The 24061-nt window shown below is 39.7% G+C and overlaps 1 protein-coding gene across 2 annotated transcripts in view; it reads right to left on the reverse strand.

Moving 5' to 3' along the window:
* The window catches only part of Plcb1 (phospholipase C, beta 1 (phosphoinositide-specific)), a 614138-nt gene that overhangs the window by 111945 nt on the left and 478132 nt on the right, over nt 1–24061 (reverse strand). For both annotated transcript variants that reach the window (XM_013011003.1, XM_013011004.1), the window contains exons 14-23: nt 21768–21945; nt 18008–18075; nt 16331–16427; nt 12485–12569; nt 10496–10620; nt 7033–7187; nt 4244–4408; nt 2583–2682; nt 1181–1285; nt 180–289 (exon numbers count right to left, since the gene is read on the reverse strand). In XM_013011003.1, coding sequence (XP_012866457.1) covers nt 180–289; nt 1181–1285; nt 2583–2682; nt 4244–4408; nt 7033–7187; nt 10496–10620; nt 12485–12569; nt 16331–16427; nt 18008–18075; nt 21768–21945 — 1188 coding nt within the window. The remainder of the gene's footprint in view (nt 1–179; nt 290–1180; nt 1286–2582; nt 2683–4243; nt 4409–7032; nt 7188–10495; nt 10621–12484; nt 12570–16330; nt 16428–18007; nt 18076–21767; nt 21946–24061) is intronic.

Raw genomic sequence — 24061 nt, forward strand, 5'->3', positions numbered from 1 at the left:
TGCTGTTGGAGGAACCATGAAGGACACGGTCAATGATCGGGCTGTTTTGTGACTCCATGGGAGTATTTATCTGGTGCATATCTTGTTCTCCTGGGAAGTGGAGTTACTGTGGCAAAACCAGCAAGCAGGTTCAGAATTCGCATTGATGCCAGGCACCACCCCAGCAGACAGACCCTCACCTCCTTCTTCACTTCTTCCTCATCTTCCAGAGTCAAGGCTGCCAGTTGCTTAGCTCTCTGCTCCATAAGGTTCACATATCGGATTGGGTTTGACAAGGCTTCAATCACGTCTAAGGAAGAGACATGTTAGGTCTAAGATTCTGGAACTCTTGATCATCCATCACCCATCTAACCAACAAGCCATGCATTTATCCATCTAATCATCGATTCCTTTACCATCCATCCATCTATCCATCTATCCATCCATCCATCCATCCATCCATCCATCCATCCATCCATCCAATAACATTGGCTAATCTAAAATAACATTTTGGAAATAGACAAGAAGCAAACTTTGCTGAAATCTCAGGAAGAGAAAATAAAAGGTGCTCAACTCCTTGGGCCAAACTGGAAAAGTCAAAATGCCTCACAACTCCAGATTCAAAAGAACTCCAGTTTTGTTTTTGTTTTTTGAAGATACCATCCATTTTAGCAATGGCCTACACCCTGATTTGTCCTGTATATGGTTTCATGATTAGAGACACTGTACATAAACATCCTGTCTTCCAGACTGTTAGAACAGTGAAAAGACTTTGTAATCTGGATCTCATTTGCATGACCACAGGTAGGTGGAGAGAGTCAGGCTGGCCATCTTTGGATAAGCCAAGTGTTCTAATTTGCAATAACCTCCATCATTTCTCCATGTTTATACCTAAGATGGTTGGAACTATAAGTGTTTGAATTTGTGATTCCCAGTTGAGATCATCATAAATTAATTTCTTGAAATATAGCAATTTGTCTATGAAAAAGATCAGGGTTCTAAAACTAGCTCTCTCTCTCTCTATAAATGTATATATATATTATAAATGTATATATAATAAATGTATATATATATAATAAATGTATATATATATATATGGTAAGTGTGTGCTTCTGAGCTTTTGATTTAATCCAATTGTCCTTCCATTCAGCCACAATAGATGAGCACAGATGGCAATGCCCCTCAGAGCTGGATTGCTTACCTGCATACGTATCTGGCACATAGTCCTTCACTTCTATGTAGACAAAGACAGCGGGCAGCATCAGAGGCTGGTTCCTCTCGTTCCTCAGGCAGATGTAGTGATAGCCTGGAGGGACACAGTCATACTATGTGTCATGGATTTTCTTTAAGTTACTCACACCCCTGAGCATCTGTGTAATGGAAATGCACATGCACAGGCCACTTGTTGCTCATTGAGCTACTTGATAATTGAGTGATAAAGTCTTATTTCCTCAGTTGTCAGGGCACCGTTATTGCCTCTAATTTGTTCTCCCTTCCAACCCTGCCCACTCTGAAGAGAATTCAGAACTGTATGCCACAGTTTGAATTATTCACCCAAGTTTGACCCCTTATAAGAGAGCTCTATGTGATGTGGTTTCTTGAGGCTTAGTTCTGCTTTGGCTGATGAAATGGAATGAAAGAGAAATGACACAAACAGACATTTAAATTGCACGTGTAGAACTGGCCCTTATTGCATTCCGTGTGATCTTGTAAGAGACGTCCAGAGCGTGGGTACCCCTGTCCTTTCAGCTTGCACTCTACAACGAGTGTGCCCGGAGCAGATCCAAGTCAAATGGGCATCCTGAAGCACTGCTGTGTTGCTGAGCCCAAGTTGGATCAGTGGCCCGCGGTGCTCTGTGGCCCTTGTTACCTCCCTTCCCCCTCCTCTCCCCCCCCCACACCAGGTTTCCTGTGTTGGAAACTTTACTTATACCATGGGGATAGGAAAGACAATGGGCCTTCTAGGTGTGGCCAAGTGGGAAGAGCTGGAGTCATTGGGAAATATGCTTTCTGAAGGGAATAAGGTCATTCAAGGTACTTCTCCTGTGACCCACCGTTAGTTCTTGAGAAAGCTCTGCTGTTTGTTTTTCTTTATGCAAAGAGCTGGGCCTGCCCCCATCCAGCTCAGTGGCTTCATGTCTGGTGAGATGATTGCTCCCTCCCACCTGCCCCCCCACACTCCTGTGAGATGCACTCAATATCGGGACCTCGTCTGAAGCAGAACAGAGGAGCTTTTCTGATCCTGTGCTTTCTGTCTCCAAAACCCACGAGCCAAATAAAAGTAATCTACCAAAAATATTCTCATGATAGTTGTGAAAAACAGATTAGTACACACTAGTAATCTCCAGACCCTCAAGCCATGGACATAAACCCTTATCTGAGAGTTTTCAGGTGTTCTGTTCTGTGTAGGTACTGGGGACACAAGTGAACTTGTACGCTGCAAAACCAAAAAAGGACTAGATTTAAATCCAGAAACTTATATAGCCCTGGTTACCTGGAAAAGTCACCAAGCAGCAAATAATTGCTTGAATCCTAACCAGGTAAAAGTCCATGATTATTTTCATTACAACTTTAAGAATTTGCCACCACACCACCATCCATACCTGGCCTAATGGCTTGCACTGGCAAGATCCGGTGACCAATGAATTTTCCTCCTTCTTCATAAGCCGCTATCCTCAAACAGGCCAGGGAAGGGAGAACTACCTGTGAGAAACATCTCTGGTTACAAGAGTGAGGACCACACAGAAAACATCACATAGAACCAGGCTTCGATTTTCCATAACAAGTAGAGGCTTCTATTGCAGTAATTTAGGTTAAAAGCTGTTGCTCTGCAAAGTAAATGTTTAGAAGGAAAAGACGTGGTTCTCAGAAAAAGAGCTTTCTCTGTGTTTTTGATCACAGCACTCTGGTCTGTAAGGCATTTGTATAAAGTACAGGCCATTTTCTTCTTATGTGAACATTCTCAACAGGAAAATAAAGAAAGTTTTGTGTTTGCACACCAAGTATTAGAGGCCTTATCACTGTGTATTTGGTTATTTTTTTTTGGAGATAGGAAAAAGACTTTATTAATATTATTGTTTACTATACAACAAGCATAGTAATAAAAACTTTAAAAATAAAATGAAGTAAGAAAAAGTGATTAAGCTCATTCTGAGGTTATTTTAAACATGAACTTGGATAAACACTAGAAGAATAAAAGAAGAATAAAAATTAGCATTAGTTTTCAAGTTTTCATCGAAGTAACTATTACAGAACACAGATATTAAACAAAGGTCCATCCTCATCCCAAAGTACATGAGTCACACATACAATACCTATATCAGAATGTTTAATAAACAGACATATATGCTATATTCTTCTTATTATTTAAGTTGCAATAAAAAGCTTTTTTTTGGGGGGGTCAGTTTTGGGGCTTGAACTCTGGGCCTGAGTGCTGTTCCTCAGCTTTTCAGCTCAAAGCTAGAGCTCTACCACACTATTTCCGGTTTTCTGGTGGTTTATTGGAGATAAGAGTTTCTCGGCTTTCCTGCCCAGGCTGACTTTGAACTGAGATCCTCAGAAGAGTAATACAGGAATTTTTAAATTTTATTTATTTGTTTTTATTTTTGGGGGTGGTGGTCCTAGGGCTTGAAATAAGGGCCTGGGGTCTGTCCCTAAGCTTTTGTGCTCAAAGTTAGGACTCTACCACCTGAGCCACAGTGTCTTTTTCAGCTTTTTCTGAGTAGTTTATTGCAGATAAACCACTGCCTGGACTGGCTTCCCATCATGATCCTCAGATCTCAGCTTCCTGTGCAGCTAGGATTATAGCTTTGAGCCACCTGTACCTGGCTTGTTTTTGTTTTTGGTACCAGTATTGGAGTTGAACTCTTGGTCTGGGCACTATCCTTTAGCTTTTTTGCTGATGTTCTACCACTTGAGCCACAGCTCGACTTCTGGCTGTTTGGTGGTTAACTGAAAATAAGAATCTTATAGATTCTTCTGCCCAGGCTGTATTTGGGCTATTATCTGTAGCTTTTATCCTCTTGATTAGCTAGGATTACAGGGTTGAAGCACCAGTGCCTGGCTGCGTTTGCTTTTATATCTTCATTGCAAATGACTTTTATGTCTTCAAGTAAGGCTTCAAACCCAGCCGCTTTAATGACAGAGTTCATGTACAACTGCTACACAAATTTGTGAGTTCTCTTTAAATGAAGCAAGTAACTAAGCTTTTCCCCATGCAAGACATCTGAGAAGAGATAGCTCCTGTCAAGCACATGGGACTCACTTTTTTGAACACAATTGGTTCTTCTTCCCAGACAGGATTGACAGCATTTCCTTGGGATGTCTTGGTCTTAAATGCCTTTCTCCTTGTGTCCACCGGCAAACCAAACATATCCACTTCCACGTACGTCCCAACTTTCTTGTCGGAAAGAAACTGACCCGAAATAATCTGGAATAAAAGTTTAAAAAGCAAGTGTTAATAAATGGGTAACAAAGACACAGGAGATCACGCTGAACAAGTACAAATGCTGCTGTTCCAAGATGAAATAGAAGCAACAAGAGAAGTGTGAGTTCTTGGATCAGTTGGCAAATGCCTATAATCCCTGAAGAGGCAGAGGTGACAAGAAATGATCACCTCTGTGAAACATGAAGATCTAGCTCTTAGCAGTTATTTCTCAACAAGTGTGAAATTTTCCCAGGATATAAGCCCAACTGGGGACACTCCTATGTACTCAGGTCATATCTGATCAAATGAGGATCCCCTAAACTAAATGGTTGACAGTGAGCCACAATGTTTTTTGTCAGTGGGACAGGACAGTGGGCATCCTGTCAGTTCACCAATCCTCTCTAGAACTCTGAGGTTGCTACAGATGATCCATCAGAGGCCTGCATGTACAGATGGCGAGCTGCACATTGATCTGGCAGTAATGATGAAGGCAGAGAGGATGCTTCTACAGCCTGGTCTGTTTCACTCAGGAGCTGTTCCAGAATGATGTCTCCACTCTGGACAGAAATGGCTTCTGAGTCTCCTGATTCAGCAGAGTTTCCTGCCTTTATGACATGGTATTATATTCACTTACATGGTCACATGGAATTTTCAAGACAAAATGAATATACCTATTTAAAAACATCTATGAAACAAGATGAAGTTATTAAAGAAGAGCAAACATATCATTAATATGACCCACCTATAACAATTGCTCTTTAAATAGCATTCTACCAATCATAGGATGGGTAGGAGTGTTTGTTGAATCACAGTTGACAAGAATTAACCATCCTTGGCTGGAAAAATACTTCCTAAAATAAATATAATTATTGAAGCTACAAGCCTGCCAACTTCACTCTACATATGAAGTCTGAAATAACTTTGCAAGATGAAATTGTAGGATGCTTTATTAAATTTTTATTTTTAAATCTTTGATATAAAATGATGCAAGTTTTGGGACAGAAGGAACTCAACTGCTAAGGCCAGATAGAAATTAATGATGTTGGCACACAGACTTTTTTTTTTTTACATAGTTCATTTCTTTCCAAAAGCTTTGCTTAAAGCAGTTGTTAATTTGTTAAATTCTTTGTTGAAACTTGTGCCTCATGTTCCAATAAAGGGCTTTCTCAGTTGCATAGTTAAACATAGAACAAATGAGTCTTTAAAGCACTAAATGAATAATAGCTTCAATCACCAAGTGCTTATAGAATCCATGTGCAAGTTCTTTCATTTCTTTCCTTTTTTTTTCTGTTGGTTGTGGGACTTGAACTCTGGGGCCAGGCACTGTCCCTGAGCTCTTCAGCTCAAGACAAGCACTCTACACATGAGCCACAGTACCACTTCCAGTTTTCTGGTGGTTAATTGGAGATAAAAGTCTCACAGACTTTCCTGCCTGGGCTGGTTTTGAACCGTCATCCTCAGATCGCAGCCTCCTGTGTAACTAGGATTACAGGTGTGAGCACAACATTGATCAAGATGCATTATCTCCATAAACTGAAAGGCTGAATGGAAACCTCTTTCTACAACTATTTAAAGATAATGATTTTTTAAAAAGCTTTCCTGACAGGTAAAGAAATGTATGTGCTATAATATCTATTTCAAGGACTGAAGAAAATCTTTGGGAATGAAAGTTTAGGTTCAGATATATATTTAATAAAGCAACGCTTGAAGATTATTGATAATGAAAATTTAAATCCCTGAAAACTTGGGTGACTATTCATAATAGTCTGTGACTATTCATGGTATTACTTGAAAGCTTTTGTTTCATATTTAATAAAGATGTTCTTTTCTATAATTTTGCTTAGAACTAAAAGCAACTGGTGGGGGAAAGAGACCAGACGAACTTTATTACGGGCAGCCAGCTGTCACGTGTGTTTCATTAAGAGAAAAGACTGGGCTTGGTGGGTCTCACGGAATTTATTTAATTTATTTACAATCCATTTTTAAACATTATATTAAGAATGAGGCTTAGTCTCTTTATGTCGTGAATGTGGCTTATGAACAATCTTCCTTCCTTCCTTCCTTCTTGTTTTTTTTCTTTGTCTCTCTTTTTCTCTTTCTCTTTCTCCCTCCCTCCCACTTTCTTTCTTTCCTCTTTTTCTCTCCCTTCCTTCCTTCCTTCCTTCCTCTTTTTTTGTTGGTACTAGAATTTGAACTCAAATACTTGCTTGACATTTTGCTAGCAGCTGATGTTCTACCACTTGGATCACACCTCCAGCCTGCCCTTTAGCCAGCTTTTTTGGTAAAAGCAGTCTTGTGGACTGCTCTACCTGGTTTGTCTTTGAACCTTGATCTTCTGGATATCAACCTTCTGAGTAGCTAGAATTACAAACATGAGATACTAATGCTTAATTCATGACCTGTGAACATTTTTGGTGTGAATTTGATTCTTTAAAGGAAAAACCATCCTGGGTTTGATCCCCAGTACCAAAAAAAGGACAAAAAATACAGTTAAAGGAAAAACCGTAAGAGAGAAGTAGCACCTTCATCAGCTACCAAGATATTTTAATGCCTAAGCTATTTCTTTGCATAAAAATAAATTAGTAGTAAAGATTTCTGTTCTGGACCAGTGTGTGACAGGTACGTACTTTGACTGACAACGTGTTGGCCACTATCCCATCTACGATGCCTTCTGTGAATGGGTCAAAGTGCTTGTCTGGTCTCCTCATGAATTCCGGCTTCAGTCTGTAGCCACTCTTCCCATTGTACTCATACATGCCCATGTTTATCTGCATAGCCAGGTCTAGATGTCAAAAGCACAGACAACACTGTGAGTTCAGTCATAATTGGGGCAAAACTAAGGCTGCGAATTGAGATTGGCTTATACATCATTTTTGTGAATATACCTCTACACAAAGGAAATCGTTATTTGTTGTAAGAATGTACAAAACATAAAATTAAACAGAAAAAGTTATCTGTAATCCCCAAATCCAGAGAAACACTTCAAACAGACCACACTTTGTAATTGTTTTTTCCACTTCAAGTGCATGGTTGCATGCCACTTAGAGTGATGTATTTCTCCTTTAATGTTAACAGCTATTTAAAATTCCTTTGAATAAAATATTTGATTCAATGTGTTTAGCCAGCTCTATCATTGTGCACATTGATGCTTCCAATTCTTCACCATTACAGACTTGCCATTGTAGTGAATGCTTTGAGGACACATCAATGAGATTTCTGGTTCAAAAACATGTGCACATTGCACAAGCTTAATTTTATTTTGGACAAATCTTGCTATAATGCCCTCCAAAAACTTTAATTTATACTCCTCTCAGCCATATTTTATGTATGTATGTATGTTGGTAGGGGGGCCTGAACTCTGGGCCTGAGTGCTGTCCCTGAGCTCCTCAGCTCAAGGCTAATGCTCTACCACTCGAGCCACAGCACCACTTCTGGCTTTTTCTGCTTATATGCTGCTGAGGAATTGAACCCAGGGCCTCGTGCATGCAAGGCAAGCACTCTACCACTGAGCCACCTCCCCAGCCCATCAGCCATATTTTTAAGGGTTGATTCCTATATACCTTTCTCACAGAAGATACTACAATTATTTGCATATTTGTATTATAGGGAAATATTTGCTTCTTGGAATTTTCACTTCTATGGTCACTTGTAACTAATATCTAATTATACAGAGGGAAGTGGCACTGTGACTCAAGTGGTAGAGCTCTCGCCTTGAGCTGAAAAGCTGAGGGACAGCGCACAGGCCCAGAGTTCAAGCCCCATGACAAAAAAAAAGAACACCTCTACTTATACAGAGTTTTCCAGCTTGTTGGCATAACGATTTGCCAAGTATTCCCTTATAATATTCTGAATTTTACTCTTGTTTATTGTGATTTGATCACTGTTTTATTTATTTTGGTGGTTTCTTCTTTTGGTCAGATTTGCTAAGAGATTATAAATTGGTTTATTTTTATTTATTTCAAAGAGCCAATTTTAATTTAGTTGATTCTCAATATAGTTCTTTCAGTTTCTCGTTTATTTCTGATCTAATCTTTATGACTTTTTTTATCTGCTGGTTTGGGGCTTGGCTTATTTTTGTTTCTCTAGGACCCTGAGGTGTGCAACCAGTTGTGGAGGGTGCGTGCCTTATTCCCAAACTCTGCAGGATCAGGGAGAAGGAAGCAGGGGAAAGAGCCACAGGAGTGTCATGGCAGTCCAAAGCCATCTATGTTGGGTGAGTGACTTCCTCTCAGGCTCCATTTGGCAGGGAGAAGGGCTATGAGGCATTTCTAATATCTCACCCCAGCTCTAGAATGCTAACCTATGGCCTAAGATGATTACAAGCATTTAAGGCAGGTAAGGGCTCTCAAGCTTCACAGGAACAAGGAGAAGGACTGTAGATCACAACCAATATCCAAAGGAGAAGGACGGCCACCCATCCATGCTATTCTATGAAGTCCCTCCTCAGATGGGAAGCACATCGAATCAACAGAGATCACAGAGAATAACCTACCAGGGAGATTTCAGACACCCTGAAAGTCATTACCAAAGAAGCTCTTCAAATGGGTAAAGCCCATTACTTAAATACAAGAAATATGAACTATCAGGGAAATATATCACTCCCAGAGAAGAACACCCACACAATAAAGGAACAAAGCAGTTTAAATGAGGAAACTTCACATCCTGGGCTTAAAGAACTGCTGATATAAAAACAAGGAATTTTTTGAATGTGATGAAGTTAATAAAAGACTAGTGGAAGAATTTATGGTGAATGCCAAAGGCTAAACAAATTTCAAGAGAATGCAAAAGAGTCCAATGAAAACACAGTTAAAAAAGATCAAAGAAGGTACACATAACAAATCAATTAATTAAGAAAATCAATGCTAGACTCAAAAAAAGTATTTCAATAAAGAGATAAGCATCCTGAAAAGTCATCAAACTGAATGCAGAGAAATAAAACATAAAGTAAAAAGTTTCCACAGCAGAATAGATGGCATAGAAGACAGAATTTCTGGGATTAAAGTGAGAGGAAAAGGAAGGCAGAATAAACAGAGAGGAAGTAAACATACAAAAAAATCCAAGAAGGAGGAAAGGAGTCTTCAAAACTGATCAAAACTTATTTTACAGAAAATAAACAGGATACTTAAGGCTGCTAAAGAGAAAAGATAAGTTACTTGCAAGGAAAAAGCTATTAAATAATGGTAGTGTTCTCAGCAGAAACCTTAAAAAGCAAGAAGGGCTTGGAATGATGCATTTTCAAGCACTGAGATCAAACAACTGTCAACTAAGAATACTACATCCAGCTAAGCTTTCATTAAGGTCCAAAGGGCAAATTACAACATTCTATAATAAATTGAAACTAAAACAAGTTACCACCACTAAACCAGCACTGCAGAAGATATTAAAAGTCATTCTGCATACAGAAGGCCAACATGAACATGACGTAGAGAAAGCAGATCCCTACACATATTTTAACATGAATATTATTTTTGTTTCAGAAATTTTTCAAAAAAATATCTTAGGAGAGAAATTTGATCATTTGTATGCAAGGTTGTTATTCTCAGGGCACTGGATACTGAAAAAAGTAATCTCAAATATATATAGAGAGAAAATTATTTTTAGTGAATTTTAAAATGTTTAAAAAATATGGCTATTAAGATTCGTGTTTCTTTATAGTATTTAAACATTTATAAGTATGTATTTCCTTTTCACAAGTTATTATTATCATGTATATAGCTTACATATATGTGTATACATATATAAGCAAAATTATGATGCACAGCTTACCAAGACAAAAGTTAACAATGTCAAATCTCTGAGTGGAAGAATTTTACATTTTTTTCCTAAAATAATCTAATACTAGCTTTAAAAGTTTAAAGGTAGTATTTTTTTGCTTAGAAAAGTGAAGACCTGTCTATAAATCATTTAAAAAATGCTCAATGTTCAAAATTCAGGGGTATTTCTTCCTTGAGATTTACTTATATTGTTAATTGATTATTTTTCCTTCAAATATGACAGAATTTCCTTGGCTGCTTACACAGGAAAGGGTTTTGGACACCTGGGAATATAATTTGGAAGCAGAATGAAAAGAAGCATGGAGATGCTACTTACCCACTGTCTGGAAATTCAGAGCAACCATCTGACAGCCAGCATTCCAGAAGAGCTGAGGCATGTAGTTGGATGAATCCACGCGGGTGCCTTTTGGGTATATCCTGCTGAGCTGCATTTTGTTATATCTGGACCATCATGTTAAGTAGTGAATACAATTATAAAAAATATCTAGTTTAAGTCCTTGTCTTTCTCCATTGCAGAAATGAAATGGTCATAACATATCCACATGGAATTTATGGATAAAATATGCCAAAGACTGTCTGAACCAATAACAAATGTGTTTGCTCTTCTAATAAAAGCAGATCATCACCGTGACAGAGTCTTGTGGGTGAAAAGTAAAAGGGCAGCAAAAATAGCTGAGTGGAATTCAGCGGAATAAGCTTAATAATTATGGACACAGAAGGATACTAAAGCTCATTGAGTCATGTGAGAAGACGGTACTGTGTGCACTGTCTTTCAAAGAAGCAGCTAAGAGTTCAGCTATATATAGCTGGTACTGGGGCTTGAACTCAGAGCCTCAGGTTTTTGCCTGGCCTTTTTGCTTAAGGCTAGCACTCTACCACTTGAGCCACACCTTCACTTCTGGCTTTTTGCTGGTTAATTGTTGATAAGAGTCTCACAGATTTTCCTGCCCAAGCTGGCAGGATCAAATCATGATCCTCAAATCTCTTTCTCCTGCATATCTAGGATTACAGGTATAAACCACTAGCCCCTTGGCTGCATTGCCATTCTTGAAATACTGCTCCTTGCTCTTTTCCTTAACTGGCAATGGTATTTGCCAAGACTGGTAGTATATGTGATTGATAATGAGATAAATAAAGCACAGAGGCTTATAATTGTGCCTTAGCTTTGGTTCAGTTTCCATTCTAAGAACTTTGACTATGACTGACAGTTGTGAAGTTAGATAAAGGTCAGCTAAGGCTCTGAGCCAAGTGCTTAGGATCCGAGGCTTGACTCTGAAATGTGTTTACTAATGATCTTGATAAAGTAATTCTGCCTTTTTGTATTGCAGGTTTCTTACTAATAAAGTCAATTTAATAATTTGTACATCGCAGGTTTATCATGAGAATTAAGGGGGATGAAAGGTGGCTTTTTACTGTAGGATTTGTTTCATCAAATTGAATACTTCCATATGGTTAGCATTAATTTTATGGAAAAAAATTAAAAGCTCATTTGATTCTGTTTTGTTTCATGAATAATAATGATAGTAAAAAGGTTGTATGAACAATGATGTTGTTATATATATATGTTTACAACATATATATATATATGTTTACAACATATATATGTTTACAACATATATATATATATATAAATATAATGATCATTATTATCATCATCATTCAACTTTTTTTTTTGCCGGTCATGGGGCCTGAACTCTGGACCTGGGCGCTGTCCCTCAGCTCTTCAACTCAAGGCTAGCGCTCTACCACTTGAGCCACAGTGCCACTTCTTGTTTTTCTACTTACACGATGCTGAGGAATTGAACCTAGGGCCTCATGTATGCAAGGCAAGCACTGGACCATGGAGCTACCTTCCCAGCCATTCAATTTTTTTAAATTGGATGGGTATTACATTCATGTGATCAGGATTATGGTATAGATACACATTATCTATATATTCTATATGCATAAAGTACATAGCCTTGGCTCAACATATATTATACCTAATACAAACAGGAAATCGTAACAGTATTTCTGTTTGGAGGAAAACCATGATTAAGCAAATTAGCAAGGGGCTCAGCTTGATGGTATGAGAGAACAGAATCCTGTGTTCTTGGGCTTTCTCTACTCTAAGCCTAGCTGGCCTTCCCATGGGGCAGGCTAGGTCTCCTCAGCATTGAGTGTGAGACCTGGGACCATTCCTCACATTTGTACTGTAGACATGAGCCGATTGATACACCTTCCCCCTTACTAAACAAACAAACAATCGAGTAGCACATGACTTCAGAGGTGCTGTTTCCAAAGATATTCGTCAAATCAAGGATACTCGACAAATTCCACCGGAGACTTGGTGAGCTGTTCCAGCCCTTTGGTTTCCACAAAGGAAGACATTTCAAAACTTTTGTTTCTTTCTGAGGTCAACAACAATAAAAAAGAGAAGATGAGAAATAAAATTCACCATGATAACCCTTGTGTTTCTATATCTCATACCTTTATAAAAAGCATATATCTGATAGTTTTATAACATAAAAGAGGTAGGTGATAGTCAATGAAGTTGAAGGAAATTGAATGCAAACATAACTTTCATATTCTATCTTTTTTTCCAGTGACTACCACCTATGACAACAGTTAAGTCTTGATCATTGTCTTGACTAATATTTATGAATTGGTGTCACAAACTTGTGGTTGTGCAACTTAGGGGTAAGAATGAGTTTTAGATGAACCCAGTGTGGAAATAAAAATGGATTTTGTAAGATCGTTTGTTCTCAATCCATCCAGATTGGTTTCTTATACTAACAAATGATACCACAGGACATTTGTGCTAGTGCTGAGTATGTTATTCATGTGCACATTGCCACCTTTTCTTACTTTCCTAATAGCTAATGTGGCCTCAGAATTAAGATAGTCACAGTAAAAAGACCCTTGGGAGTTTTCCAGATTTGGGCAGGGTGTGTGTGTGTGTGTGTGTGTGTGTGTGTGTGTGTGTGTGTGTGTGTGATTTTCATATCAGGAAATAAGGACAGAGAAGGGGATGTGTTGCTGATCTCAACATTCTTAAACTACAAAAGTGCTTTAAAAAGAAAGGAAAAAACCACACACAAAAAGAATATAAGCCTCCAATAAAAGTGAGGGGAGCAGCTGGGTGCTGGTGGCTCATTGTGTGTAATCCTAGGAACTCAGGAGGCTAAGATCTGGGGATCCTGGTTCAAAGCCAACTCAGGCAATAAAGTCTGCAAGACTCTTTTTTTTTTATTTTATTTTGGGTCCAATCATGGGGCCTGAACTCTGGGCCTGGGCGCTGTCCCTCAGCTCTTCAGCTCAAGGCTAGCGCTCTACCACTTGAGCCATAGCACCACTTCCAGCTTTTTTCTTTTTGCTTATGTGGTGCTGAGGAATTGAACCCAGGGCCTCAGGCATGCAAGGCAAGCGCTCTACCACTGAGCCACCTTCCCAGCCCTGCAAGACTCTTATCTCCAATAAACTACTTAGAAAAAGCAGGAAGTGGTGCTGTGACACAAGTGGTAGAACAGTAGCCTTGAGCACAAGGAAGCTCAGAGATAGAGCACAGGCACTGAGTCCAAGCCCCAGGACCAGAAAAGAGAGAGAGAGAGAGAGAGAGAGAGAGACAGAGAGAGAGACAGAGAGAGAGAGAGAGAAGGACAGAGGGAGGGAGGGAGGGAGGGAAGGAAAGAAAGAGAGAGAGAGAAAGAAAGAAAGAAAGAAAGAAAGAAAGAAAGAAAGAAAGAAAGGAGGGAGGGAGGGAGGGAGGGAAGGAGAGAGGGAGGGAGGGAAAAGAAAAGGTGGGGAGATGGGTACTAGTGGCTCAGGCCTGTAATCCCAGCTACTCAAGAGGCTGAGACCTGAGGAACGTGGGTTGAAGCCAGCCCAGGCAAGAAACTCCATGAGAGTCTTACCTCCAATTAACCACCAGAAAACTGGAAGTAGTGCTGTGGGTCACAGTGGTAATATACTAGGTTTGAGCCCAAAAGCTCAGGGACAGTGCCTAGGCCTTGAGTTCAAGCTATACAACTGACAGAAAAAGAAAGACAGAAAGGAAGAAAGACAGAAAGGAAGAAAGACAGAAAGGAATAAAGACAGAAAGGAAGAAAGACAGAAAGAAAGGAAGAAAGAAAGAAAGAAAGAAAGAAAGAAAGGAAGGAAGGAAGAGAGAAAGAGAGAAAGAAAGAGAAAGAAAAGAAAGAAGAAAGAGAGAGAGAGAAAGAAAGAGGAGGCAAAAAACTGTTTCAGCTCAGATAGACGGACAGTCAAACAACTCTACTCTCTAACCCCACGGGACATCAACAGTGGTGCCCAGCATTCAGAAGCAAGTCCAACAGAGGTTAGACAGCTCAAAGATTTTAAAACCAAGTGACCTTTGAAAATTGCTCTCTTTTTAATCTCCTTTCTTTCAAAATCAAAACCTCATTCCTTGCCTAAATGCCAGATTCCATTTTTAGCCATCTCCTGCCTTCTCCAGTGTACTCTCAAGTTCTTTTATTTTGGTTCATCATAAATCCACTTTCACATGACTATTTTAAACATGGCTGCTGGTGACAATAAAGTGAGCACAGGATGAATAGTTTATAAGATATCCTCACCCTCACTTTCCTAAGGAAGCAAATAACAAGGATACAACCCCAGAAGAAAGGCATTTCTAAATCTGGCTGATGTCATCTGTAGGTTCTACAGATCTGTCCCTTCTCACACTTGGCTTTGTTGAGGCTATTTTAACTAGTGAATTAGGAAAACTTATTTCATAGCCCATGAAAGTTAAAGTAATATAAAGGTCACCATTTTAGGTTATTGAACAACATAGTATTAGTTATGACAATGTTAAGAAATGATGAAATTCCAGGCACCAGTAGCTCATGCCTGTCATCCTAGATACTCAGGAGGCTGAGATCTGAGGATCAAGGTTCAAAGCCAGCCCAGGCAGAAAGTCTGTGAGATTCTGATCTCCAAGTAATCACCAGAAAACCGGTGGTACTGTGGCTCAATTGGTAGAGCACCTGACTTGAGCTGAAGAGCTCAGGGACAGCATCCAGGCCCAGGGTTCAAGCCCCATGAGTGACAAAAAGAAAAAAAAGAAAAGAAATGCTAACATGTTCCATATGAACTGTGCTATTAGATACTGAATGTCACTAAGTTAAGACTCTGGTCAAATGATGCAACTATCAGCCAGCCTGTTGTATAGGGATTTGGGCTGAAGTCTATCCACAAAGCTACCCTTTTGCAGAGGCTGCTGCACTTAAGCAAAATTTCAGTTTTAGTGAGGACATCTTCACAGGCCTTACTGTAAGGAAACATTTGCTCCACTGTTAGTATCTTACACTTCATGCAGATATGAGGGGGAACTTTCATAAAAGTCTCTGTTCTTTATGTGCGGGAAAGACGATACTTTTTGCACTCAGTATGGATGTGTAGTTGGATGAAGAGATGTGATGGGAAATCTGTTATATGATCTCTCAAATGAGTTGCATAAATGGAATCTGGGCAAATTGGTTTGATGTCAAGTTATTGGGATCATCCAGTTTTCTATCTGCCTTCTGTGGAATGGGTGTTTGTTCTAATCAGTTACATAATGGATGAATTACAGTATGTTCCAGTTGCACAAAAGTGAATACAAAACTCTCAGTCAGTTTCATGTTAGTTTAATATAACTAAGTATAAAATAACTAGTTTAAGATAACTATGTTTAGTTTGTAACTTCATTAACTACTTCAGAGAAGAATCATGAGATACTTTCTCGAGTGATTGTATTATATATTAAATACATACACGATATCAATATATCAGAAGTTGTAGGTACATATATTTGTATTTAGGTGTATAAATATATAAGTATATACATTTATGTTTGTAATACATTATATAATATGTTTATATATACATGTAGGTGTATACATATATACATACATATATATATAAATCAAGATACTCAGATCCTGCATATATTTAAGACTTCACTAGGATAGAATAATTCTATTAAAAGTCACATGCTCTTATCTATTTACTTTGTATTTACAATTTGCTTTATACTACATTAGGAACTTTTTTAAGGTTTTTATGGTAAAAATACTGTACAGAGGGGTTACAGTTACATGAACAAGGAAATGAGTACATTTCTTATCAAGCATTGTTACTTGCTCCTTTCCTTCCAGAGAACACTTACTTTTTGAAATTTCAAATGACTCAAACTTGACTGGCTGAATATAGTTCACCAGGTTAGACATCTCCTCTGTGGCCATGGCCTCACTCCCAGCGGTGCCCTGGAAGCAGGAATGAAAGATAAATCCTGTCCAGAGACAGCCTTGTGGCACTAAGGGGTTACTTTCCCCAGGGAAATGGTCTCATGACTGGAGAGAGGAGAAAATCACCCTCTCCCCTCTGGACAGGATGATTGCCAAGAGAAAGGCATGATGGGAGATAAGACACAGCATTCAGGCTGATCAGACAGGATTCGAATGTCAGATTTGGAAATATTTGCATCTGTGGAAAGAGATACCTTGGAGGGGACCCGTGACTTATCGGAAGATTCACTTGTACTTCACAGGCATCTTATACACATTGCTTTATGGTAATTTTATATAATATCTATAAGTAATTTGGTGCTTAAAGCCAAGTTGGACAGGATAGAATTTCTCACTGGTGGCATGCTACTGATCAAAACAAATTTGGATAGGGGGGCATTTCTCAGAAGTTCAGACTCAAAATGGAATTTTTCAGTCTTTAGTCAGTCACTTGACAAAAGTGAAGGATGGTAGGAGGCAGTGTAGTTGGGGTTGGAGGGAGATCTGAGAGCCACAACCTTGGCCCTGTAAGAGGGAATGGAAGACATATGACCTTGGGTCAGAATCTGCATTTTAATAATGCAAGGAAACTAAAGTTTGGGATGAGACTTGATTTCTGTCTTCCCTACCAGGGAGTGTACATGTAATGTCTGAGGTGAGGAGACTGGACACTGAATGTATAGTATGGCCATGCTGTGGGTGGCCACTGAATGAACTTAACAGCTGTCAATAAGAAAAATAGAAGGGTAACTCGTTGGGAGTGGGTGGGGGTGGCCTAGAAACTGCTTTTCTGACTGTTTTTTCCCTCTCAGTTCCAGTGTAGCTGTTAGACAAAGAGTGGTCGGATAGCCTAGGGTTAATAGATCATGTTCTGTACCCAGACCATCTGATTTTAAATGTCAAGGCCAATTAGTTGGATGTTGTGCAATCTTGGACAAGTGACTTAGCTGCTCTTTGCTTGAGTTTGCCCATTTGTAAAATTAGAGTGAAATCAGTTCTGATGGCATATAGGGGTTGTTGTGACGAGGAAATGAGTTGCATTTATGAGCAAAAGGTCTCAGAGCCTGGCACCTAATAAAAGCTCATGGTGCTTTTGCTGGTGTTGACTACTATAGATTAATTCCATAGAATCTGTGCTAATAAGGAAGTAATACAGCAGTATAGCCACAGGTCAGTTCTCCACAAGACAATCAGTTTTTTTCCCTCAGTTTTAAGAAGAAAATCATTTGACCCGCCTCTGATAAGTTATCTAGCTTCAGTGCAGTTAGCATTTTTGAGACTACAATGTGACTTGAGATGCTTGAATATTTACAAATAGGTACCAGTGACCCATTTCTCCAAACTCTGTATCTCCCAGAATTTGGATCCTTTGGCAATTTGTTAAATTGCCTTAAGATAAATAAATAAATAAATAAGACATCTCCCTCCCCCCACCAAATGTTATGCATTTACTCTTTTTGCCACTAGATGGCAAAAGGGACCATGGAATAGACTCAAGAAGCTCAAGGGGCTGGGACAGCCTGTGACCCACCCTGGAACAAGGAGCCCTCATTACCTACCTCATCCATGGAAGATTTTTTACAATCATCATCATCATCGTCATCATCACTCTCTGTATCAGCTTCCCCTGTAAAAGTTTAATGAAAGAGCCTGGCGTCAGTATTTGCAAGTTCCGAGCACTTTTATGAGCCTATTACCAAAATCTGATTAGGGAGTTCCTTGGAAATGGACTTTCTGTTCGCTTTAAAATTATTTTCCTCCAGGACTGAAATGTTAACAGTTATGGATAAGGACGCTGACATTGTGCACAGGTTTCTCTCTCTCTCCCCTACATTTGCTTTGTGAATAAAAAGTTCACACATTCCCAAATTCAGTTTAAAGATGCTTATCTGTCTTGTGTGTGTGTGTGTGTGTGTGTGTGTGTGTGTTGCAAATGAATGGCATTTTATACACACGGCTTCCTGCAACACAGGTCTTCTCTAGGTTCTATTTTGATCTCTTCATTCCATGTCCAGCATTAAGCTTTATGACTGTCATGGACTCGATCCACTATCCCTTGGTCAAGTTTCTTCCTTCTAAGCCTTGGCTCTTCCAAGCAATGGCTATGACATGTGTTGCTCATGTTATATCTAACCAATGCACATGTCTTGGAAAAGGTGGCATTCTGCTAAAGGGAAAAACTAAGACAGATGAATGCTTCACAATTATTGTACTTGAACATCAGACTCTGATCAATGCTTGAGCGTGAGACAATATAGTCATTTCAATGAATTGGTTTTTCTCTCCCTGTCCTTCTTCCTCGTAGCTCTAGTGACTATTTTTGCTATTATGAAATGCCAACACTAATGTGAAATATTTTATTCTTCTGTACATATGGGCTTCAGTCAGATGCAGTAAAATTGATTAATATTAATATAAAAATAATTTGAAATAAAAGGAAAGGTAAGGTTAACTTCGAGTTCACAGGTTGAAGTACCATAATGTGGCCAGAAGAGGGCAATATGCGCTCAACAATGAAGCCACTTGCATTACTCCACCCTAGCTCCAACCTGCTCCCAATTCTAGCCTTCTGGGAGTTATCAGTGGGACTCTATATAAATTAAATCTACATAAGTCTATATATTAAATCCAGATAAATAACTCCTGCCCACAGTACTGCCTTATAAGGGGCTCAAAAATGTTTGCAAAAATGTTGAACAAAAACAGTGAGAGATGAATTTGTGAATTATCTTTGGGAGGAAAGATTCCTGGGACCAATAAGAATTATTCATGGCTTGTTTATTAAAGACACTTTATGTTGCCAATATTGTGACAATGTAATTGATCCTGCTTTGACTAAAAATGTATCTTACTACATTAGAGACATTGTTTTGGACATTACTTACTTTTTTTAATATTCTAAATTTTGCCTCCAAGTTGTTATTTTATCTTTGCATCCGAGGGGAAACTATTTTTTTCTTTTATACCCACATTCATGGGCTTTAAGACCTCACTTTTTTGTTGTTTGTTTGTTCAAGACTGGCTCTGTTCCACTTGAGACACCTCTCCATTTCTTGCTTCTTGCTGTTTAATTGGAATTAAGCATCTCACACTTTTCTGCCTACACTGGCCTCAAACCCTAACTCTCAGATCTTGGCCTCATGAGTCGCTAGGATTACAGGTATGAGCTACTGGTGCCAGGATTTTAAAAATTCTTTTAATCAAGTAAATTGAAAAGTACTTGCTGAGGCGACTGCAAAGGAACTCATGGGACATAATAGGACATCAATCACTTCCAATATCCAGTCGGATCATTCTTTGGCTTATTTGGAAAAGAAATAATTTGCCTTTCACATCTATAAGAGCAAAGATCTATTTTTCAGTCACATTTAAAAAAATTGATACATAGTTATACATATATATGGAGTTCTCTTGTAAAGCTTGTGAAGAATTTTGAAGGAAACGTCAAATTATATTTAAAAAACAAAACCAAATCTTTTTCTTGACCCTATTTCTTTAAGACTAGTGTTCTGGCTACAGGCTGAATCCAAAATGAGGCACTTGGCCATCAGATACTATGATAAGACTCTGATCCATTGTATGGCCTTCAAATAACATTAACTCCCAATATGGCAAATGTCTGTAAACTACATGATAAATTAGCAGCATCCTTCGTTCGGGGACTTAGCTACATATGAAAATGTCCAAACGTTTCCATGGAAATAAATAAGGATTGCACAATGGATGGTGGGTTTGCTTAGGAAAACTACGGGAATTACTGACAGATTGCTGCTGCTTGTTCTGGGTGTGACGCAATCGCGTCCACTGCCCGCACACATCGTTATTTGTGTTGAAGCATTCCAGTTCACAAGAGGGGAGAGATGGCTGCTAGCAAGAAACACAGAGGGTCAACCCGGAAATCTTCCTCTCACTTTTGCTCAGGATTTCCCCCCGTGCTACGGCAGACATACAAAGTGAATTTGTTGTGGCATTTTCACCTAAAACCATAAAATAAACAAAACATAAAAACAAAATCAAGCAGCCACATAAAAGGGATGACTTGGTTTGCTAGCTGGCAGTGGAAGAACAGAAAATAGGAGGAAATCAGTGGTCTCTAATAACAATCTTTTCAGCAAGAGTATTCTCACTACAAAATGAAAGTTTCCAAAAAGCTAGCCAGAATGGCGTGACAAAATGTTGGAAATGCACATTCCACAGGAACAAAACAAAACCCTTTCAAAGAGTTATATGTGTTGATAACGATGTGAATCAAGCAATGGGCAAGTGACACAGAAAAGCAGAAGAAACCATCAATCAGATGGTTTGAGGTATAGCTCAGTGGTAGAGTACTTGCTTTACAAGCAGGAGGCTCTGGGTTTGGTACCCAGCATTGCCTCTCACAAAAGTGTTGGCTGACCAAATGTATACCTCAATGTTTAACTGTGCTGGACACTTAAAGGTAGCCCACACCTTTAATCCTAAGTACACAGGATATTGAGAATTGAGGCTGGCAGTTTGAAGCCAGCCTAGAGTCTGTAAGACCCTTATCTCTAATTAAGCACCAGAGCCATATATTTTGAAAGAGCAAGAAGAAGAATTAAGTGTCACCTAGTAGCTTTGGTAGATAATTTAGTAGATAATTTTGCCATGCCACAATTTCTTTTGCAAGCTTATAAAGCACAGAGAGTTGAGATGCCCAGATCTTTGTCCATGAGCTTGCTTTCAGTAAGATTAGGACCCTCAGTCCTGCTGCTAAGGTTTCTCATGAAGACAAACTCATACAGTGACTCCAGAAATTATTTGGCTTACGTGGAAGCCATACTAATGTACTCTCCCACATATTCATGTCTCGTGTAACCAAAAGAACTTTGCCAATGAAGTTCAGGACCTGGAGATGGGAAATTCTCCCTGGATAGCTGGGTGGGTCTGAGGGAATGATGGGAAATTTTAAAGCACAGTGCATTCACCAGTGCTGGTCAGAAGGTCATGTGACTTCAGACGGAGGACTAGTGAAATGTTGCCTTTGAAGCAGGAGGAATCTGTGAGCCAAGGAATGTGGGTGGCTTCTAGAAGCTGGAAAAACAAGGAAACACATTTTTTTTTTCCTGTAGAGTTTCCAGAAAGGTACACAGAGCCAGTGACACTTTGTGGGTCGCTCAGGAGAGGCCAATAGACATTTGGACCTATAGAACTGGAGGGTGGGAAAGAAATCTGTCAAGTCAGCAAGAGAAAACCAGTGCCACTTAAAATGGTGCCCAGCCGGGTATGCATCATTCTGAACGAATTTCAAAGCAGCAATTCTCAGAATCCACACATGACACCAGCCCACCAGCTCCTCACCGGCTCCTGGAGATGAGGGCTCAAACACACTGGAGGAATCGCTGCACGTGTTGGAGGCCTGCTCCGACAGTTTCTTCTTGCCGCTGCCCTCTGATGACTTGTGAGATTTCTTCTTGTTTTTTACCAAAATTTTGTACATTAAATCCATCGGGCTTGGAAGAGGAACTCCGGATTCCAGCTAACAAAAAGAAAAGCACAGTCTTTAAAAATCCTGCTCCTTCCTTTCAGATGCCCTTCACCCCCTCCCTCAGCCCAACTTGAGATTCCAGGACTTTCTAGATTATTCTTTACCACCTTCAACACAGCCCATGAGACTATCCTAAGTGTGTTCTGCAGGTAGGCTGGTCCATAGTGATAACCCCACCCCTCTCCCCCAACCTTTTACTGGGCTGTAATTTTCCATTAAAAAAAAACTATATATTGGATGTATAAAAACTGAACTTTCATGAAGTTTTTATTTTCTTTTTTCCCTTACTGGATGATATAAATCCAACCACTGTGATATAGAGTAGGGAAGAAAATCCTGGCCTGGTGTGAATGTTCAAAGGCCTGAAATCAGTGGAGCTGGAGTTACTGGCAACACCTTATAGATGTAGCTATAAACCAGCTGAGTCCCATCTTGTACAAGGTGACTGCACTGCATGCCTCCTTGGCATCACAGAGATGGATCTGGTGGTTTTGGATTTCTTTCTAGCTCTGAGATTCAAGCTGCCATATTAGGTTGGCTTTATTCTACTGTTTCATGCTTGCCCATCTAATGGGAAAAATCAATTTCCCATGAGAGGGTGGTGATAAGATATGGTATCAGTGAGCAAGGGGATAAGCCACAGGATAGATTTATTTTTAGAAAGTCTATTGAACTCCTGTAAGCCAGACTTCATTCTTTGCTTGCAGTGAGTCTAGGGACGGGTATGAACTCACTTAAAGTTGTACAGAGATTGGGCTAAAAGGTCCACAAGGCAATAGGCTACTTGAGGACATGTCTGCTGTTTTCCTTCTTAAAGCAGGGATTTGATGGTTAGCTGTTTGGGGTCCTTTGGCTCCAATCAGATAGAAATCATGATTAGGCTGGGAGAAGCTCATCTTGTGTTGACAATCCTGGGCCCTTGAATGCCCAAGACCTTCTGGCTGGACTGGCAGAACCATAGGCTTAGAGCTCTAAGCTCTGAGAGTGAAGAGTCTATTATTGCAGGAATCTTATGACTCCTGTCACTCATGTTGGAGGTTTGTTGCTCTGCACTTTAGTTACCAGTGTCCCTGACACTTGGAGTCCTTGGCTTTCCAGAGGCAGTGAGTAGAGTAGCAGCAGCAAGCAGAACGTGCTAGTGTCAAATTTCTGAGCAGGCCCCTGGTATGTGTAACTCTGACTCTTAAGGTGGGTAATGTTACAGTTCTTGGGACTGGGATTCTTGAATTTTGGCTTTAGGCTTGGCAGCTCCCTAGAGCTCTTCCAGAAACTCGGGTCCACAGTTTCTCATCATTTGCTCTTCATAGCCTTTACTGTCTTCTGCTTCCTGCCTCGTCTAATCATTCAGTGCCAGTCTTCAGCCATTCTCTCCAACATAATGCAACTGCTAGTCTTGCTTTCACCACCAGTGCTGCTAGTACTACTGGTCTGCTGCCATTTCTTCTTCATGTCACCAGCTCATTCTGCTCTGCTAATGATGACAATGAAAAATAGGGAAGAAAGTCCACTCCACTGGAGAGAAGCTTTTAATTGGCCTAGTATTACAATGTCAGGGGGCAGCATTGGAGGGCATCTCCCAGTTGGCTCAAAACAGTGAGTTCAACAGTCTTCATACATAGCCACAAAGGGTTGCACCAAGAGCATTTAGCCTTCTTCTAGCCCACTCAGGGAAGTGCTTCCCATTCTAGCCTGAATGAAAATAGCCACTGGAGTTCACCAAGGCTCGCATGAAAAGTATTAGGGGTAAGCTGCTTGAAGCAGCTGTGTTTGGAATGGTCCTTCTGAAGCTGGGGTTACGTGTTGGCAGTGAGTAGCTGCGGTTATAGTGTAGCTTCCTCAAGGCATCCTCAGAGTGTCAAAAGCAGCGGGATTGTCATGTGGGGATCCACCCAGCCTCCAAAGAGGGCCTGTTCAGCTGACAGTCCTCAAGAGTCAGCCAGCTATCAAAAATGGTCTAACAACCACCCTACTGGGAAATCAGTTCACTCTGGTCACCAACATCTTAGCTTATTTAAAGGGAAATTAACTTTCAAAGAGATGCTTACAATAAAGACCTTTCATTCACATGAACAATATTTCACAGTACTTAACAGTGCTCTAACTTCAC

The sequence above is a fragment of the Dipodomys ordii genome, unplaced genomic scaffold (genome assembly GCF_000151885.1).
Source record: "Dipodomys ordii isolate 6190 unplaced genomic scaffold, Dord_2.0 Scaffold13, whole genome shotgun sequence".
Lineage (NCBI taxonomy): Eukaryota > Metazoa > Chordata > Mammalia > Rodentia > Heteromyidae > Dipodomys > Dipodomys ordii.